Raw genomic sequence first — 20,342 nt, 5'->3', positions numbered from 1 at the left:
AAATTTCCATTTAATGCACATTAACGCATTTTTTTTTTTTTATTGAAAATTAAAATACATTTTCATGTTTGTTCTATTAAATCATGAAGCCATACTGGTAATCAGGAAATAAAAAAATTGTTTACGTCTGTTAAAAATCTTATAGGATAATTTGCATATTATCTTTGCAGTTGCAGTTGTAGTGGCCTTCTTCATCTGTTGGGCGCCATTTCATATGCAACGGCTGATCGCTATTTATAGTAGAACAGAACATTATTCCACGGAAAGAAATAATTGGCTACGACTGCTTTATGTGATTTTCACATACGTATCCGGAGTGCTCTACTACTTCTCCACAACTATCAATCCAATTTTGTATAATATTATGTCAAACAAATTCCGAGAAGCTTTTATGGTAAGATAATGATTTCAATACGTTCAAACATTATCGTGTTTATTTATTTATTAAAATAGACATATTACAAGTAAATAGATACATTTTTAATATTCTACATAAAAAAGAAAAATGCAGAATAAAAAAATAATAATATTCTTCGTTATTAACGAAATACTAATTCCTATTATTTGATTGTTTATTTTTTTCAGTGTATTCGATAAATAATTCATATTTGATTAAGGGACATTAACATAGATTGAAAATAAATACATTTTATAAAAATCTGTAAAAGCAAAGTCCATAAATTTCTTATTATACACAAGTAATGAATAATTTTTAAAATTCTAGCATAAAGTTAGCTTTGAATTTAATTGCCGAATCAAATAGATTTAAGGATATAATTTATATTATGAAAATAACGATTAAATTCTGTTCGTTGGACAAAAAGTAGATAATTTGAATGAAATATTAACTGATTATGCATTGTAAGGAATAATGAATGATAGACGACACGTATAATTGAATTTCTTAAATATTCTGATTAATGTGAAATCTTTAGGAGTTAGATGACTTTGATTTAAAACGACGATATCTGACATTGATAATCCTTTTAAAGACAATGATAGTTTCAATTGTAATGAAATATATGAAATATAAAATATGATATCCGATTGTATCATGTAATATTATTTTTACTTGTAAATGTGAATGTATAATTAATAATCATAAAAGAAATCACGATTAATTGTAATTTTCTTCTATACAATTTGAATGAGCTAAATCAATATAACTCTGCAGAATAGAAAACAATTTGCCATATTTATTATAATTAAATTAATTAATTTCTTGATGTTCTAACGAGAAATTTAATAGACTATTTGATGTATTAAACTATTTAATCATACAATCATTATGTTAAATAACATATACATACCCCTATGGTGAATATGCAAATAAATAAAGGGAAACAATGTAGCTTATTTTATTCTTTTATTTTTTATCAATTTCTAAAATAAGCCTTTGTTTTATCGCACGAGGTTTTGTTTAAATTTATTAATAATCATACCAAATTAACAAGCATATCGTGTAAGTAAACGAGATTTTTAATGTAATTTAAATTTTAGGCTTGTGTAACTTACAAAAAAGGAATGAAGAATATCAATAAAGTACGACAATTAGAATGAAAGGCTAATGAAAAACTAAATTATTCATTGCGAAGTACTTCAAGTAATACGCGTTCACAGTAATTAATTGTTATTGATTATTCCAGGAGACTTTGGCGAGAAGCTGTAGAATGTCGCGCTCCTCGATGCCACGTGAGCGCCGCTCCTATTCGTCCTTGTCACGCTCCCAGCAGCGGAACCTGGGTGCCTACCCTTCAAGAGCAACTGCCAACAGCGTGGTTAGTGCAATAGTCCAGGTAAGATCTTTGTGATTTTGTTAGATTTTGTTAGATTTGTGTTGTTGGAAAAGTTTGCAACCTTCGATGCAGAGCTGCTAATGCACGCTTTCAGTAATCTCCAAATTGCATTTAATTTTAATGTTTAACAGTTAAGACTGGGATTTTTTTGCCTCTGTAATACGCAGTGTATAATTATTAAAGGAATAATTTAATCTATTCTTATCCGTTAAATAGTTAAAGTTACAAAAAAAATTAGCTAAACAAATAAATTATTAAGTAGTAGTTTTCAGTGTTGTATTCAAGTATGTGTGCATGGTTATTATTAATAAATCTCTCAATGTTCATTAAAGCGAGTGCGGAATCTCGGCATTAAAAATTTTACAATTCCAATGATTCTGGAATATACTCTTCTAAATTAGAAAATTAAATGTCGAATACAGAATTATGTAAGATATCACTATTTGAAATTATGCGTAAAATTTTTACATAACAAAGTAGCTATATGATTCTTATTTATTTATAAATAAGATAAAGATAATGTTTAATCCATCTTATACGTGATTATTGTGAGTAATTTTTTTACAAAAATTAAAAAAATCATTATATTCGTGCGCGTATGGTCTTGCGCGCGCGTGCGCATACACACACATACATCTAGAAATTCATTTAAAACTATGGGATATAAAAAGTTATATGCATTTTAACATTTTAATAACTATTGCAATACAAATTCAAATGATGATCTGTATAATTAAATATGAAACTCAAATAATGAAGCTAAAATAAAAGCTTAAGCAATGTACAATTTTAATCAATTACCATTAAAGTGTAAATATAAGGAATAATATATACTCACTTTATATTTACAACATTAATGTTTTGTACACAATATTTTTAGAGATTATTATTAGCATTATATCTTGTAGATATTAAGATCTGCAATTGTATTATATTATAATTAATTATAATATTGAAAAATTAATTATATTATTTTAATAATAATTTCTACCATAAGCTCTGGACATTTAATGCAAAAATTGTTAGGTATGTTAATTTATTTATAAAGTATAATTGCAAAAAGCTAAATTAAAATTGTAATGAATATAATTGAAATTAATGAAGGAGCATGGATAAAACTTTTCAATGTGTAATATTTACGTTCTGAATTATTTGCGTTGCAAAGTATTTAAACGTACGCGTAACGCTTTCCAAACACTATTTTGCTTTTTTGTCGTTCTTCATTTGCTCTTTGTTCTTCCATAATTCTTGGTGCAGTTTTACTCCCCTCCCCCCCTCCCCTTTTTAAGTAATATTTTTGTTTACCTATTCATGAAAATGTATATTCACGGAGCATATTCAAAGTAAAATATTTTTACTAAAAGAATATCAATAGACTTTTCGCACAATTTTTGACATATTTTTAACATACAAGTACAAAGTTAACAATATAACTTCCGAAAATTTTTATAAAATCTAATCTCATGGCTCATTTTGTTCATTAAATATATAAAATTTATTAACATTTCTTTCATTAAGTATAAATAATAAAGAGCTATAACAAAAGTAACAATAAAATGATAGATAATGTATCATAATATTACTTCATATTACTGCGTTGTATTATATTACAGCGACGTGCTTGGAATTCATAAGAAGAGGAGTTTGGCTCATAACACTAGAAATTATGACGAATCCAGTGATTACGAAATTTAATGAAGTAACAAATTCATAACGAATATATTGCATAAACGAAACAGCATGCATAAATAAAAGAAATAGTTTATATGAATTATGATTGCTTAAGATACGGAAAATCCTTCGAGTTAAGCGTTCATTCGCAATAAAATGTCATTATCATAGAAAATTATCATAGAAAAACATCGATCATCCATCTAAAATTATTTCGATATTCGGCTATCGGCCCACAATTCTCAAGCCAATTTTGTTTTTGTTTTGTTTTTGTTTTTTTTTTGTTTTTGTTTTTTTTTGCTTTGTTTTTTGTTTTAAACGCTAACGCCTCGTTACGTAAATCCACCCATTTGAAGAATTACCTTTCATGCCACCAACTACCATATGCTCTTGTTTCGTAGGATGGGACCGAGTGCTCTGCAATATCATTACGCGACGAGGTCCATCAGGATCGTTCGGATATCGGACGCGCTAATCTCGCTAAATTCTCGATGAGATGCGCCGGCATTAGCAGTAAGCAATTCTCCGGGAAGAAAGTTACCGGCAGCGATGTCGATGCAAGTGGTACGAGCTTATCAACGGCCCCGATTAATGAGGCCCATCCGACTGCCAGCACATGTACTTTATTGGAGGCTGATTCGGTGGACCCAAGTGCTCGGCAAGTGGACAAAAATCAAGTCGGGCATTCGATTAGCAAAGACTTGCCTACGCCGATAAACGACCAGTACGCGAAGGCAAGCCGCAATTGCTTTTCTAACTGAGTGCAGACGGGACTTTCGTAAATAAATTGTTTATTTATTTATGCTCTCCTATCTAACCCTCCCCCCGCCGCCGCGATAACCTGCTGTAAGAATCGGCCTCTTTTTTTCTACAATTTTAGGCTTTATTTGTACAAAGTATTTGTACAATTATTATTCCGTTACTATTGCTTGGGTACAAATGAGAGTTGCTATTGACCATTTTCTTTATTTATATCACTTTCATTTATATCAAGACCCTTTGGATATTTTATAAGAAAAAAAACTTTTAAATGATATTCTAGCATAAATAATAATATTCTTCTGGATTACTATTTTACTTTGAATTTATTTTTTTTTTTTTAATCTTTGCATATGATTCAATCAAATTTCAAATTATTTGTTTGTAAAGCTTTCTTTATAATGTATTGGTAAATTCAGCTCGTTATACATGTAATTTATTAAATGCAAATTTATTATGATTTTTATTCGGAAACTAAATTTTAAGTTTTCTAATAATGTATAATATTATAATGAAACATGCTACGTCTTAAAAATGAGATACACAAATATCGATTCCATCTCAACAAAGTATTTACTCGCTTTAGCATTAGCATAATTTAATATTAAATAAGATTAATTATATAATTAATATAATATAATGTCTTATGAGATCAATAAAAGTATGAAATATATTATTTTTTATTTATTTATTTATTTTATTGGCAATATATGAGATATAATAGATGTTTAATAATATACAACACTGTATATTATACATATGAATACCGTATACATTTATGTAATACTGTGATTTTATGTTTTTTTTACAATCCTTGATCTTCGATATATTTTTGTTCATATATGTTGAAAACTATTCAAGATAGTTCAACTTCTTCCCTCCTCGAATTAAACAATGTTTTACGATAAATCAACAGAACAAAATAAAAATGAAAAGGAATAATCCGAAAAATGGAATAAATACGACGATTTAGCTTATTTTTTAATTTAATGTAAAATGTATTTTTCATCTACGTTGCTTTATTTTCAGAATTGGAATTTTATCATCTTTAATCAATAAACTTGTTTCCAAAACTAGTTAGTTTACATATTATGGAGTTTATAAAAAAAATATTTATTATAAAAAGAAAATTATTAAAATCATATTACATTTTTCATAAAAACAATAAATGTATTTTTTTTTGTAATTGACATAAATGCTAATAAAAATATTTGTACTTTATATAGTTTTTTTTTCTCGTAAAATTCATTTCATTAGCATTTGAATATTTGCAATTTGATGTAAGTACATGTAATGTATTTTTTCATTTCATAAATGCCTAGTATTTGAATATTTTCTTACAGAAGCTATATAGTATGATTTATGTCACGTTAATGCGCAACTCTCAATTTACTACATGTATATGTATTAGTACATCCTAGCCCGTATATGAATTGTAAGATTTATTATTTGTATAGGGCGAACATAAGTTTCAAAATTAATTATTCAAATTGTAATTGAAAAATATTAACTCTACGAAATAACTATCGAAATTTTAATGGTATCCATATAAATTGATTAATATAATTTTAGTCAACTATAAATAAACAGTTATAATGACTATCAATTTGAATAACTACTTTTTAATTACTACTTTAATTGAATATAATAACTCTTTATTGATATTCTTTTTTCTCTAATATCATATACAACGTCATAGAACTCATCAAACGATGACAGAAATATTATTTAAATTGACTATATATAAAATTTGGGGAAAAAATGTATTAAAAAATTGTCTGTACAATTTTATCTATTATTTAAAAAATGCTATTTCTTAATATACTATGCTCAATTTATATAATTAATATTAGTTCATATGTAAGCTCTATGATCTCAAATGCCTTATAAAAAAATTATATATTAAATACGAAATAATTTTTTAAAATTATTTTATAGTTAAAATAAATAAATACCTTAGATTATTGTCTATATAAAATTTAAGAAAAGATCAAGAATTTATTGTATAGTAAATAAATACGTGATCAAATACAAATGGTCGATATGATATTAAAATATTTATAAAAGTATATCTAGTAAAAATATATATTACACACATACGTACACATTTATATACATATATATATAAAGTGTTGCTAAAAAATAGAACAAATATTAGAAAATTCAATGAAAAATAGCAAATCAATAGTTGTAATAATTAATAACAATTATTGCTGTTCGATGTATCTATTTAAAAGTATAGATAAACTGCTTAATTATATAATGTAAATATATATTAGAGAGATAGAATATACACGTGATTTCTGATTTTTAATATTGTAAAAAATTACAAATAAATATAAAAAAAAACCATAATTTTAATACATTATTCGATAACAAGTCTTTTAATATGTTGAGAAGGAACTGTAATAAATAAAATAGAAAATTTATGATAATGAAGCATTAACAATCCTTATGAGTACTAAGCTGAATTTCAGAAGACGAAATCATAAATAAAGGTACTTTAAAAACGTACAATTAAACTGAGAATTTCAATTTATTATTTTTAAATTGACGGAAAATTATAAGATTAAATATAATTTTTATTATTATAAAAATAATAGAACTTATAAAGTTAAAAATATGAAAATAATATTCAAACAAGAATATTAATTAATTAATAATGAGATTTAAAACTTTGATATTTATATCATAATTTTTGTATTTTTGGGAATTCTTTCTTTTAGTAATATATTTATTCTTTGACTAAAGTAAAAACTGTATTTATGGTATTTTTGCAAATGAATGTATAACTATTTGCATACATAATCAATGAAAAAATTGCTTATTATGTAACAAAAAATCTTATGAAACAAACAAAAAATTCTTATGTAACAAACCAAGAATCATACTATAAATTTATTGCCATAGCTTTACAAAATACATTCATATGATTCAAGAATATTCTAATTTTATTTGAATTTATTTAATGTTATGATATACATTATATTAATTACAATATATTATTAGAATTTCGCTAAAGAGTACTGCGTCCGTACACCCTTTTTTCGTAGTTTAACTAAACCTATATTTTCATGATTTTCATTTTAGGTACAAAACTCACCGTTGAAATCCCTACAACAATGTGACGTTTTGAGTAACCGCATAGGAACACCGACCGAAGGCTCAAAAAAGAAATGGTGGTGTCTTCTCAACTGGCTCCCAGGTTTGAAAAACATTAGGCCGTCGCACAATTTAAGTCAAGCAGTCCCAGACGAGCTAATAGCCGACTCCGAACATAGTCCGTCAAAGCAACAGGACGAATACTTTTTGCAGTTGAACACCATCGAGGCGGAGGACGAATCCTGCAAACCGGTATGATGGAGCGGGAACTTCGCGTCGCCTTTATCTTTAACTAACGAAATCTTCATTTTGTGAAATTATTCAAATAGCAGGATAAAACAATAGATACGTGTGTCGAGTAATAACTATTGTGGACATTTATTTACACTATATTAGAGAGAAAGACATAATATATTCTAACCCTGGAAAGCATTATAATTCAAACAATTTTTGAAGGACGATTTCTACAAATTAAAATTCCATTACATAATCTTTCGTCAATAAAAAAAATGCATGCGATTCAGAAAAAATTATATAATTATAGATGCATCTACGTATTAAAAAAGGTATCAAGCTTTTAAGGATATAATCTTAAATTAACATTTTTTATATATAATTCATGTGAATAGTAAAATAATAATGAAATAGTACAATAATTTGTAATAAACTGAATTGTCTATAAAAAAAAAAAAAAAAAAAAATCAATACAGAGAAATGCTGAAAAATTCGGAAGTTTAAAATTTTAATAAACATTTCACATGAAAATTATAAATTTTTAAATAATAATTCTTTATTTAATTCTTATTTAATTCTTATTATCTGAATTTACAGTCAATTATAATATTGAAAAAAAAAGTGTATTATCAATCTGTTTTCATATTGATATTATGATTAAGTACTTGACGTAGAAATTTCATGAATTTAATAAATAATTAAATCAGTAAATAATTCGACATTGACTACATTTTTATATGATCTACGATGATTAAATTTTATATGATAAAACACTCTATAGGTAGTATATAGCTTCACTAAATCTCAATAATGACACTAAATATTGAATTTAATTATAAACGTCACAATATTTGTCTATTTAAAGCACTAATGTAATGACTTGTAATATATAAACATTATTTATTTACTTCACAGTACGTTAAAAACGTAAAAATTTATTCTGAAACTCATATTTATAATTTCTTTAAAAATTACTAATAGTCGTAAGCAATTATTTACTAATACTACTGTAATGCTATTTATTATTCTTTAAAGGAAAAACAATTAAAAAAAAAACATATGACAATAAGTCCTTTATATAGCCAATGTATAGCGATGAAGATTTAAATTGAAGGTGAAGGTTTAAAATCCTCTGTGTGCATAATATATAAAATATATATATATATTAAAAAATATCAAATATTTAGAACATTTTTATTCATGTGCTTTATACTTTTGTTAAGTAAAAATTACTACGACTATAGGTGAAACAATTACTTATTAAACTTTATGTTGAAATGTATAACAACAAATTAACTTAAATGTTACATTCCTGTAATACAAAGATCTCAGACAAAAATATCATAATAAGTTAAATATTACATATGATTATGATACAAATTTTTAAAAGCATATGTATTTATACTTTTATATAGAAATCATTAATAATATTTATATTTTATTTGAATATTTACGATGATTTGTAAGTATCAATAAGATTTTTGTCAAATTCAATATTTCATTTAGAACATTAACATTTTTACGTATTATATCTATTTGTATCATCTACGTTCTTTATATTAACATACAATTCGATGACTGATAACTTTATAAGATATGGTGAAAGTGCATATAATCACTGTTGCTGTGATTAATGTTAATCCATTGTAAATTATAAAGATATTGATAGTAAGTCAAAAATATAGATAATACATACATATATTGTAATTCTGATTATGTATGATTAGAGATAATTACTTCGAAATGTTTTTAATCGTTGCTTACTAGTAGAATACATAAATTAGGGGCATGTACCTTAAAAATATGGGGTTAAAGTATTAAGAGTAAATTTTACGAATTTTAAGCTACATTTAAATGTAACAGTATAAACATATATTGTAATTTTTATAATTTTAAACATATTAATTCAAATTATTTCAACCTAATATTTATTTAAAAATTTTATGTATATTGAAATGCAAAATTGTAAATAATAATTAATTATCTTTTATAACATGCACAATTAATAAAATTGAATAATAATTATCCAGCCAAGTTAAAAATTACACAATATAAAACTTAAATATTTTGCACAAAACTAATGGATAGATGACTTGTTAAATATATACTAAATAACTAATTCTAAATCTGTGATATAATGTATTAAATAATTAGTACATAACTGCGATAGAATACAATGGTACATTCGAATTGTGTTGTATATATATATATATATATATATATATATATATATATACATTTAAATATATATCCAATATTATTATATATCATTTGTTATGAACAAAAAATATCATTTATAATATAGCATCCATCACCTTTTTCATTCTTACCTTACTTCTGTCTGACACATTTTGTATATTTTTCCAAATGTTATTACTCGTAGACATAAAAATAATTGTTATAAAACATACTTTTTTTTTTATTAAATTGTGATATTGAAAGATGAAATAAAATACAATATATTATTCATGCAATAACATTTTATTGAAATTTTATATTTATCTTCTTTATTAAATAGATTCATAAGCAAATTACATAAAAATCTACAATATATTTTCCAATTATTAAATAATAGAACAAATATTATTTTTAATCGTATACATACATTAAAAAAGTTATGTAATTCTTTTAATTTCCAATTCGGTTTATTAAATAGTTTTAGAAAAAAAATTACCAAAATACTGATAAAATATTTGAGATTGAAAATAAATTATTTTATAATTGGGTAAATTAATAAATAATGGATACTTCCTGCAATACTAACTCAATAAAAGTAGAAATGTATAGGATATTTTGATGTATAGCTACTTAGCCTTTTTTTGAAATCAAAGTAATTGATTTAAAAATTTCTTTTAATGAAATATGTTCACTTCTTAAACTATACATTATAAAATAATTAAAAATGGTAATTAATAATTACTATTTATTTAATATAATTTTAGAATTCGCATATATATGATTAAAATACGTATATGTTTTTGAGCTTAAACATTTTTTATAGATAAATTTTCTTATTTATTTAAAATTATGTATAATTATTAGTATTTAATTTTAGTCACATTTATTTCTTGGGTTTGTCATGATGTATCATAGAAATAAATTATTTATTTAGTTACAATTAATACGAAGATGAATGTAACTTATATGAAATACAAATAAATTATAAAACATAGATTATTAAAATTTTATTTCGCATTTTTCAACAGTCAGTATATATTAAAATATACTTTGTCTAAAAAATATCTTCATACATATATAGACACATATATTGAATACATAAAATATTGGCAATTGTATATTATAAATAACAAAAAGAACATATAATTGTAATAATTTTTTATATTAGTCTATAGAAATATGAGGAAACCTTACACGTAAATTAATTGTAGTTTGAAAGATTTTATCTTGTCTACTGTATATCAATTAGCATTGTTTTAAGCCATTTGTAGTATATTTTTCTCGTGAAAAAACAAATATTAAAATGCTAAATTTCTATGATTGTTTATACAAAATTTCATAATCTACAAATGTAGGCGCATAAATCAGCTGAAATAGTTGATATATCAATGAGAAAATGTAATTTTTTTTTCTGAAGAATTATATGATTAAATATTCGAATCAATTTATAAACGTCATAAACGTAGAGAAATTATTATATACCAAAGAAAGAATTTTAGTCTCTCAAATGGCTAGTAGGAAAGTGCTTTCATTGGTCGACAAATTTGATATATTTCTTTTTCTTAACGCACGTCGAATATTTGAAAAAATAGTCAATCTGTACAGTTATACTAATAGAAAAAAAAATTATTTATCGTGATAATTAATTTTTCAGACTACAATTTTAAGCATAACTGTACATTAACAATATATGAGTTTGGGATTATTTTATTCGCATGTATAATGCTATTATGACTAAAGAAACAATAATTTAGATTATTTTAAACTTAATTGTTTTTCACTTATTCGGTTTTCTAATGAATATTTGTAAACAAATATATATATTATAGATAAAAATAATTTTACTTTCATACTTAAATCTGATTAAATTACATATTATCTCATAAATTTTTAACATTTATAGATTACCAATAAAATATTTACCAACATTCATTGCATTAATTTATGCATAATTTTAAATCATTTGAAGATATCATACTCTAATATTTAGAATTATCTCATGTTTCTTAATACTTCTTCGAATAAACAAATTTTCTGTTCAATGATTAATAAAAAATTATTAAATTATTTTTCGTCAATACTTTTGCAAAATATTAATTGAACATGTGGAGATATATTTATGTATAATTAAATATTAAAATAAAATTGAATGTTTTATAAAATAAATCTTTACAGAGCCGAATTTAGAAATGAATAAACGTTTTTCGAATATATTCAAAAGTTAGGAGTATTGAACTTTTATCAAGAAAGTATTGAAAGTATTACTTACGTACATTTATTCCTTTAAATAATTCTTTCATTTTATATTTACGAAATCCAAATAAATTGTGCATTTTATTTACTTTCATTTTCATATAAAGCAAAATATTCATATTTCAACATTAAGACATACAAGAGATCTTTTGTAAGTTATTAATTCACATAAATAAATATGTATTACGTATAGTACAGTTTCATAAAAATATATTTGTATTTATTAACTAATTAATACATGATTTAAATAACATTATAGTTATTATGTCGCAATTATTTAAATTATTATATGCACTATATTATATCAATAACTAAAATAGATATATTAATCAATTTATTCAAAATAACAAATGTCGTGTAAATATTTTTGTGGAATGCGAGAGAGAGAGAGAGAGAGAGAGAGAGAGAGAGGGGAGAGAGAGAGAGAGAGTGAAAGAGAAAATACTATAACATGAAAATATTCATTAAGTAATTGAATTCAAATGTAATCTACTCTAATGAATTTTAAAATGCTCTAACAGCTTTAAGGCATAATCTCTAAAGATCGTAAACCAAAATAAAAAATCACGTAACCATTAAATACGACGAAATAGAACAGCTTGTCATTATTGAAAAAATAATAGCTTTATTGTTATAAAGCATCGAACATCGCACGAATTAATGAAAATTCAAGTCACAACTTACGTATACATCTTTTAACTTCAATTATTTAAACGTCTATCAAAAATCAATATCTGAAAACTCATGGTAAAATTTTCAGATAAGCCAACTATGAAAATATTTAAAATATTAAATTAGAAACACTATTAAAAAATAAATATAATTAATATTAAATATTGGTTATCCAATTTAACAATAGTACACGATTACATTACAAGCTGATAAAATTCGTACATGAGAGGAGATGAAGATAATAAAGCCTGACCAATGCACACAAAGATATAACAGTAACTACACTCAATTATCAGTGAATCATTCATTAGTGAGACGGTTGTTCAATTTATCAAAATGTACGTTATAGCTGAGAAACATTGCTCGGCGTGTCAAAATAATTTTTAATGCTAATGTAAAAATTATCGTTGCTAAAAATTAAATGAATAAAAAAATAAAATAGAAGGTATATTAGTATTTGTAAAACTGTGTATTACAGCAAAAATGCGTAACACCTTCAACATTAGAATTATGTATACATTGACTGCTTATTACAAATGCTTTATTCTAACCATCAAAATCTTTCGACTTATTTTTTTTAGTAATACAAGGAATGAAAATTTGAGACAATTTTATTATCATCGTATTTAAGATAGTTTCTAATGCGAATTTTCGAGTAATTTTGGGGAATCATTCTAGCTTCTTATTGGTTTGACCCATATTCTCCGTCTTTAGATTTTTGTTTATGACAAATAAGGAAAGTATATTCTAAAACGTAATATCAAATATTTAATTTAATTAACTAATTTAATGCTATAAATGCGAATTAAAAATTTATCATCTAATAGCATTTGTATAATATGTGACGTCAATACTGTTAAGAACGCGAAAGTCTAAATAACGTGAATATAATTACTATACTGATTATATAGATTACATGTAATAATAATAATAAAAATAATAATAATAATGATAATGATAATAATAATAAATAAGGTAAAATAATAATTGTGTAATTATACATTTCTACTTAAAAATCTACCGGTGTCTATTCTAAATTGAAAAACTATATTCGTATAACTCATCATTCGTATAACAACGAATAACAAATTCAGTAATACATGACTATAATCTAGTCAAAATTATATATCAAATAGTACGTCGTACAAGAGGTTCGGTCAAAGATCATAATTCCATTGCTTATGAAAGTAAAAACTTTCCTTCACTTTCTAATAAGAGGAATCATGTAGTTTAAACTTTGCCATTAATTAATAATACAAAATAATAATAAGAATAATAGTTCCAATTTATAAAAGAAAAACTTAGCTAATATTTAACAGATATAATTTGTGTTCAGCGAGTATACATAGCACTGACTTAAGTTACAGCTTGAAAAAATGCTGTATCAATAAGTTTTTACCTTAAGAAATTCGTTCAACAATTTTTTTTTTTACAAAAATATAATATAACATAATTATTCTATCTTTTGCATAATGCATTTATTATAGAAAAATTATTTTCTATAAGAAATGATTTACACACTAGTTTATCTATGTGTAAAATGTCAAAAGATGTATGATTGTTTCAATTTTAAAAGTTCATTTCACTATTACAAAGAAAAATTTGGAAAATTTTTTATATTTTCCAATGATATATTCATAAGTATAAGCTTAAAAATTTTAATATCAATTTTATTATCATTATTGTTCTTCTAAAAAAAATTATAAACTACGTCACTGCAACGAAAACAACATTTTTTATCAACTTACTTATTTATCAGCTGAGAATGTTAAACAAACATATAAATTTAAATCCAAACTGCAAATAATTGTAGAACATACCTCGATATTACTAATAAATCTATATACTAATATATACAATAGACTTTTATAAGTATTTTTTCCATATATTCTATAATAATGGAATAAGAAAATACATATTCACGTTAAAGATTGGTCACTTAGTTATTTTTATGCATTATTGACGTTAAAGATTTAAATAAAAAATATATATTTGTTATTCATTTCAATAATATATCCATAATAGAGGTAAATTTGTTAAAGGAACCTATGATTATTTAGTAATTTAAAAAATAATAAATAATTAGGTTAATATAAAATATTTTAAATTTCTTTAAATATTGCTAAACAATATAATAAACTTTAATTTAATTAATATATATATATATATATATATATATTTTTATATTAATTCATTATAGGCATTGTTATAAATCTACTATATATTAAGTTGTCACAGTGAAATCAACCCTTAAATTTGATTATTTAAATCTTTATACATACTAATTCACTAGTTAATCAGTCCTTCATTGTCAGGATTTTCTAGCTACATGACGTATATTTTTATGAAAGTATATTAATATACTAATACACCAATTTTCCTCCAGAAATATTTTCATAATATAGTATACATATCTATTTATGTATACACATATTTAACGAAGTAAAATTTAATATTTTAAAATAACTTTACGTTTATACTAATATTGTAATAATATATGCATGCTTTTTAAATTAAGCATGTTCTTAACTGAATTAATTACTTTTTTTATATTCTTGAAAAATTATGATCAAGTTATTATCGATTTAGATTGAAAAATATTATATTTGAATTACGGCATACTTTCCAAGCATTGTTTGATATGTTGCCAAGCTAAAAGACCCTAAAATATAAGCAAAATTATTATTCTCAAGTTAAGCAATATATGAAATAATTGAAATTCTCTTTTACTTTTCTCGCAAGTTTAAATTGAAGAACACAATATGCTGTTAATGTTTCTCTGAGATCAAGAACCTTTTGTACTTGAAATCTCTCAATATCATCCATAGCTTTTTCAGAAAATAACCTATTGCAAATATAAAACTTTTCTTCATTGATAAATATTAACAATTACAATTCGTATTTAAAACAAAAACTTACGATAATTCTTGGTCAGTTTGTTTCACTATTTCTTCGCCTTGATTAATTTTTTGATCTAATTGAAGTATTTTTATTTCACGAACATCTTCTGTATCTACTGAACCAAAAAGTCTGGATATAAGTCCTGATTTTCCTAAGAATGAGTAATGAAAGCAAATGTAAATCAGATGTAATTGTCTATTCTATATTTTGTATATAAAATTTTCTATAAAATATATAAATTGTTGTCGGTGAAAATTAAGAAAATTTATTCAATAACAATGTAAATTTCATTTTCCCATTATATCGCCTAATTTTAAATAAACTTTTGTATTCTATTTTTGTTATAATTGTAATTCTTTTGTTCTTTTATTCACCTTGAAGAACTTTTTCCTTTTGCTCGTGTACAGCAGAAAGATTATCACAAGCTTCTTCTTTACCAAGTTGTAAAGCTTCACGACGTCGAACTACTGCTTGTAATGCAGATGCACCAAAGAGCCACTCTTTTAATTGATCTGCTATTAGTTCTTCTTCTTCCAGTGTTGAATCAATCATAGCAGCTAATGAATCTAAGTAGTGACCCGATTTCTGTAATGTAATTCATCAATTATTTCTCTTTTTATATTAATCTTTTTTGAAATTTGTTTTTGACTAATAATAATATAATGTACCTGTAAACCATCCCCCATTTCTCGTTCAATAGCACTCCATTCGCTAAATATCCGTCCATAATTTGCATGTAATTTATAAAAACTATACTGTTTTTCAACTAACTTAGAACGAACACGAAGTAAATTACACAAATTGTTCTGTAAGCAATTAAATAGTTTATCTCATCTGTACATTTTAATTGTTCATATATTTATACCTGTAGTTCTATGCCATAATTTTTTATTGTCTCAAAACGTTTATCAGGCTTCCGTAGACGCACAGCAACACTTAAAGCTTTCAATTTTGATTCAGCGATTTGTAAATATCCTATTAAGGAAAATTTTGTAATAAATATGTAATGTCAAACACTTAAATATTTTTAGTAATTAGTTCAATATTAAATTATTGTTATAATGATTATATATGATAATATAATTTCAATAATAATATTATTATTATCAGATATTATTTGTATTCAAAATAATATACCAGTTTCTTTTATACTTTCCCTCCATCCATCCTTTTGTTGTAAAAATCCCATAAAGTGCTTATCATAGGATAAGATTGGATGAGATGCGACTCTCAATAAAAAATTCTAAAAGATTAAAGATGTTTTAAAATAAACGTTATTGATTCATCTTATTTAGAGAAACCTACTTCTAATCCAGCTCGTCTGCGATCAACGAAATCTGGGTCAAATGTATCAGTGGTAACTTTCTGCCAGGCATACAAAACTTTCTTCTCGGGTAAAGGTGGTACCACAATAAAAGGATATAAGATTTCTAGATAGGCTCGCAACAATTCAAATTCGGTATAACGACGCCATAAAGAACTCATGTTGGTAAAAGCATCCTTGAATTCTAGATCAATGACCCTAAATTTTAACAGTTAAGTGTGAATATACATAATATACATTATTATAAATATTATAAAAGTCACCGATAAAAATGTAATAAAACTTTTAATTAATATACTTTGTTTCAATGAGGTACACGGTGAAAAATTCTTTTAAATTCAGCGCTCCATTTGCTCTTTTCTCTGCCTCAACTATTGTAATTTCCATATGATCGAGTAAAGTATTCTGGAACAACAATAAATATAAATTTCATAAACACTTACAATTATTTTTTACAACAAGCATAGAGCTACGCATTGAACCATTTATTATTTATAAGATTGTTGTGAATCTTGTTGAATGTTCAATGGTAATAAGGGCAACTGTTCTATTATACAATAAAATTAATTTTTGTTGATCTTTCACCTCTTTTCTTATTTCGACAGCAATATCATTATCATTTGTAATTATCGCTGTGTCTTCTGGATTACCGTTTTGAAAGACTTCCTCCATTCTAATATTTCCTTCAACGTGGCTTAATTTCTTCTTTAAACACCAGACAAAATTGTTCTACTTTAGACAATAGGTTTACGATATTTAATTTCACATAACTTGTAACTGTAATTTTGCTTCATTTGTTCTTTTTTTCTCTCTCCTTCGTGCCTCTGTCAGTAAACAATACTGATTATTTACATATGCAACAAGCTGGGTGTGTGTGCAATTCGAAAGGTTCATAGATACGATACTAGCGCCATGTACGGCAATGTAGTGACAGAAGATTTACCCTATTTTATCGATAAGAGATAAAAAGGTTTAATTGAGAATTTATTGAATCAGGAACTTTGTATTGTACGTCATAAATGGAATTATAAATTTGTCGTTCAGTAAAATATATTCATATTCTTTTACCGTAATTACATTAGTCCCTTACATTGATTTATAGTATATTAATTTAATAATGATGTTTATTAATTTTTGTATTATAAAATGTACTATTAAAATAGTGATAAAAAGGTAAGAAACAATTTTTTTTTAACTGTAATTTAAATAATACAATTGGCATAAGTTAATAATTTATTGAAAATTTAAGATAATATAGAAAATTGTTCATATTATTATACATACTTCGTTTGGCTTTGTAAAATTGTACAAGGCATCAAATTCTTTTTTATGCTCTTTAAAATACTTTATTATATAGAATATTCTTATTACCGTTAAAATGTTCTTCAAAATTTTTAAATTCGACCGTTAAAATGTGTTTAAAAAAAAATTGATAAATATAAGAACTTTGTATGAAAAATCATGAATTTGTTTAAGAATATCAATTATTGTTGTGATTTATAGATTGTAATTATAATAATTTAATTTTGCGCTGATGTTTTTCTAGACTTTTCGATAGACATCTTTTTTTTAAATGAATTTTTATATTATCTTAATAGAATGAAATAAATAGTGTTAAAGCAATATTATATTAATTGCAGTTAAATAGTAAAAATAGTTAAATAGTAATTATAATGGAAGCAATAATGATTATTATTCGGATCCAGGTATCGAATTAAATAAATTAAACAAACGTAATACAAAACGACATACTTGAATTAAATGAGAAAATTGTACATATATATTGTTTTTTAGTAAAAATATTTTGTTATGTTGATATAAGAAAATATTTAAAATAAATCTGAATTATGTACATATGCACTTATAGTAATATTCTTTGAAAATGAAATTTCTTTGAATTAGAATTTTATTTTTCATAACGGACAAATGCATATGCGTGCTGTGTGTATGCACATGTATGAATGTGTGTGCCTGTGGGTTGGCATATATAAGCGCATTTGTAATTCTTAAATTCTTAATTCTAAGCAGTAAAATCCTCATTAAAATTAATGATAACTCTTGAAAGTATGTGTGACAATGTTGTAGTGATTTCAGGTGTTATATCGTTATATTTCTATCGTAAAAAATGTTCGTAGTTCGAGTTGTCAATTAATAAGTATTTATTAGAATAATATTTTTCTAAACGAATGATTATATCTTAATAATACCAAGCATTTTAATAATTCAGCAAATGTATCTATGCTGTGCCAAAAATTAAATAAAATTCTCAGAGATTAATAAAAAAAATATACATATACATATTCTTTTGCACTAAAACGTTTATTCGTATTTCTAAAGTATTTGATTAAAAAGCACCATCCACCTACTGTATGCTTTTCAATAATATAAATGCTTCTTCAAGTATACTAGAAAATTTACAATAATACGTTAAAATATATGAAGAAAGGTGGAATGTCATTTCTAGTTAAACAACTTTCACCTTCATCTCACATTTGCTTCATTTGTAAACATAATATATTCAAACGTGCGCGCGCCCCCATATGTACATACACATGTAAGACAATAGTGAGCCCATATACGAATGACGAAGTGCAACAGATCACGCAGATACATTCACGCAGGCGATATCCCGAAGTACGTCATTATTTTATTAGAAGCTCGTGTCCTTGTAAATCTGTGCCAGCGGATATGGCAATGATCATAGCCGAAAAATCAATCGGAAATTAGAAGGGTAACACAGGACATGTCTCCACGATAATGCAATGTGCAATAAAATGTACCAACAATAACATTGGATGTTGGTATCACAGTGGATATCAAGGGGGGCCATCGCGACCTTAAGTGAGCGCGGCCCTGGCGGACGAGTGTGCGCGAGAGCGCCAGGGTGTTTTCCTCCCTTACCCGTCTGTCTCTATCACTCTCTCGTTCTCTCTCGATCTATTATACGCACTCTCTTTCGCACGCTCGGTATCGCAGCCGAAACCGCGACGCACGAGCAGACGATCAACAACCGCCTTCCCTCTCGTTGATCAGCCCTCTCTCTACATTCTTACGTACACGCGTGTGTGTATGCGTGCGTGCGCGAATGTGTAGCTGTTCCCTTCCTCGCTCGCTCTCGTATCTCCTGGCTTCCGCGTATTCGCAGCGCGGGTGCTTCTAAGCTTCTCAGCGACATTGTTCCTTCGACTGTCTTCGCTCGCGTTTATAAAGAAAAACGACTCGACTTTCAACCGTAATACACTCATTACCGGGTTCAGTATTACTCTCCTCCTCACCGGCAGAATTTAGTTTGGTGGTCGAATAAGTAAGTAGAAGGAAAAGTAGAATTGGGCGAAGGGGACTGACGGCCGGATCAGCGACCACCTGTAGTTGCTGCCGCCACCCCCATCGCTGGCAGACACAGAAAACGTCCTGCTGCTCCTGTACGTAGCTCACGGCTGTCGGAATATTTC

At 25.4% G+C, this 20,342-nt stretch overlaps 2 protein-coding genes across 2 annotated transcripts in view; one reads left to right on the top strand and one right to left on the bottom strand.

Annotated features, from left to right (window-relative positions):
* Window positions 1-7,749, top strand: part of LOC105362632 (neuromedin-U receptor 2-like) — a 28,648-nt gene extending 20,899 nt beyond the window's left edge. The window contains exons 2-4 of the mRNA XM_011500113.1: window positions 171-394; window positions 1,647-1,796; window positions 7,317-7,749. Of these exons, the coding sequence (XP_011498415.1) occupies window positions 171-394; window positions 1,647-1,796; window positions 7,317-7,586 (644 nt within the window). The 3' untranslated portion in view covers window positions 7,587-7,749. The remainder of the gene's footprint in view (window positions 1-170; window positions 395-1,646; window positions 1,797-7,316) is intronic.
* Window positions 7,750-15,229: 7,480 nt separating this feature from the next.
* On the bottom strand, window positions 15,230-17,754 carry LOC105362631 (sorting nexin-4). Its single transcript, XM_011500111.1, has 10 exons — window positions 17,476-17,754; window positions 17,189-17,295; window positions 16,872-17,088; window positions 16,704-16,809; window positions 16,432-16,541; window positions 16,235-16,372; window positions 15,941-16,151; window positions 15,585-15,717; window positions 15,396-15,510; window positions 15,230-15,327 (listed from the first exon to the last, which is right to left on the bottom strand). Exons 1-10 carry the CDS (start codon window positions 17,560-17,562, stop codon window positions 15,277-15,279), a joined length of 1,275 nt encoding a protein of 424 aa, XP_011498413.1. The 5' UTR covers window positions 17,563-17,754; the 3' UTR covers window positions 15,230-15,276.
* Between the last annotated feature and the right edge of the window lie 2,588 nt (window positions 17,755-20,342).

This window comes from Ceratosolen solmsi, unplaced genomic scaffold (assembly GCF_000503995.2).
Source record: "Ceratosolen solmsi marchali unplaced genomic scaffold, CerSol_1.0 scaffold41, whole genome shotgun sequence".
Classification (NCBI taxonomy): domain Eukaryota; kingdom Metazoa; phylum Arthropoda; class Insecta; order Hymenoptera; family Agaonidae; genus Ceratosolen; species Ceratosolen solmsi.
Note: the sequence above shows the minus strand (reverse complement) of the source record. Positions and strands in the feature narration are given on the sequence as shown.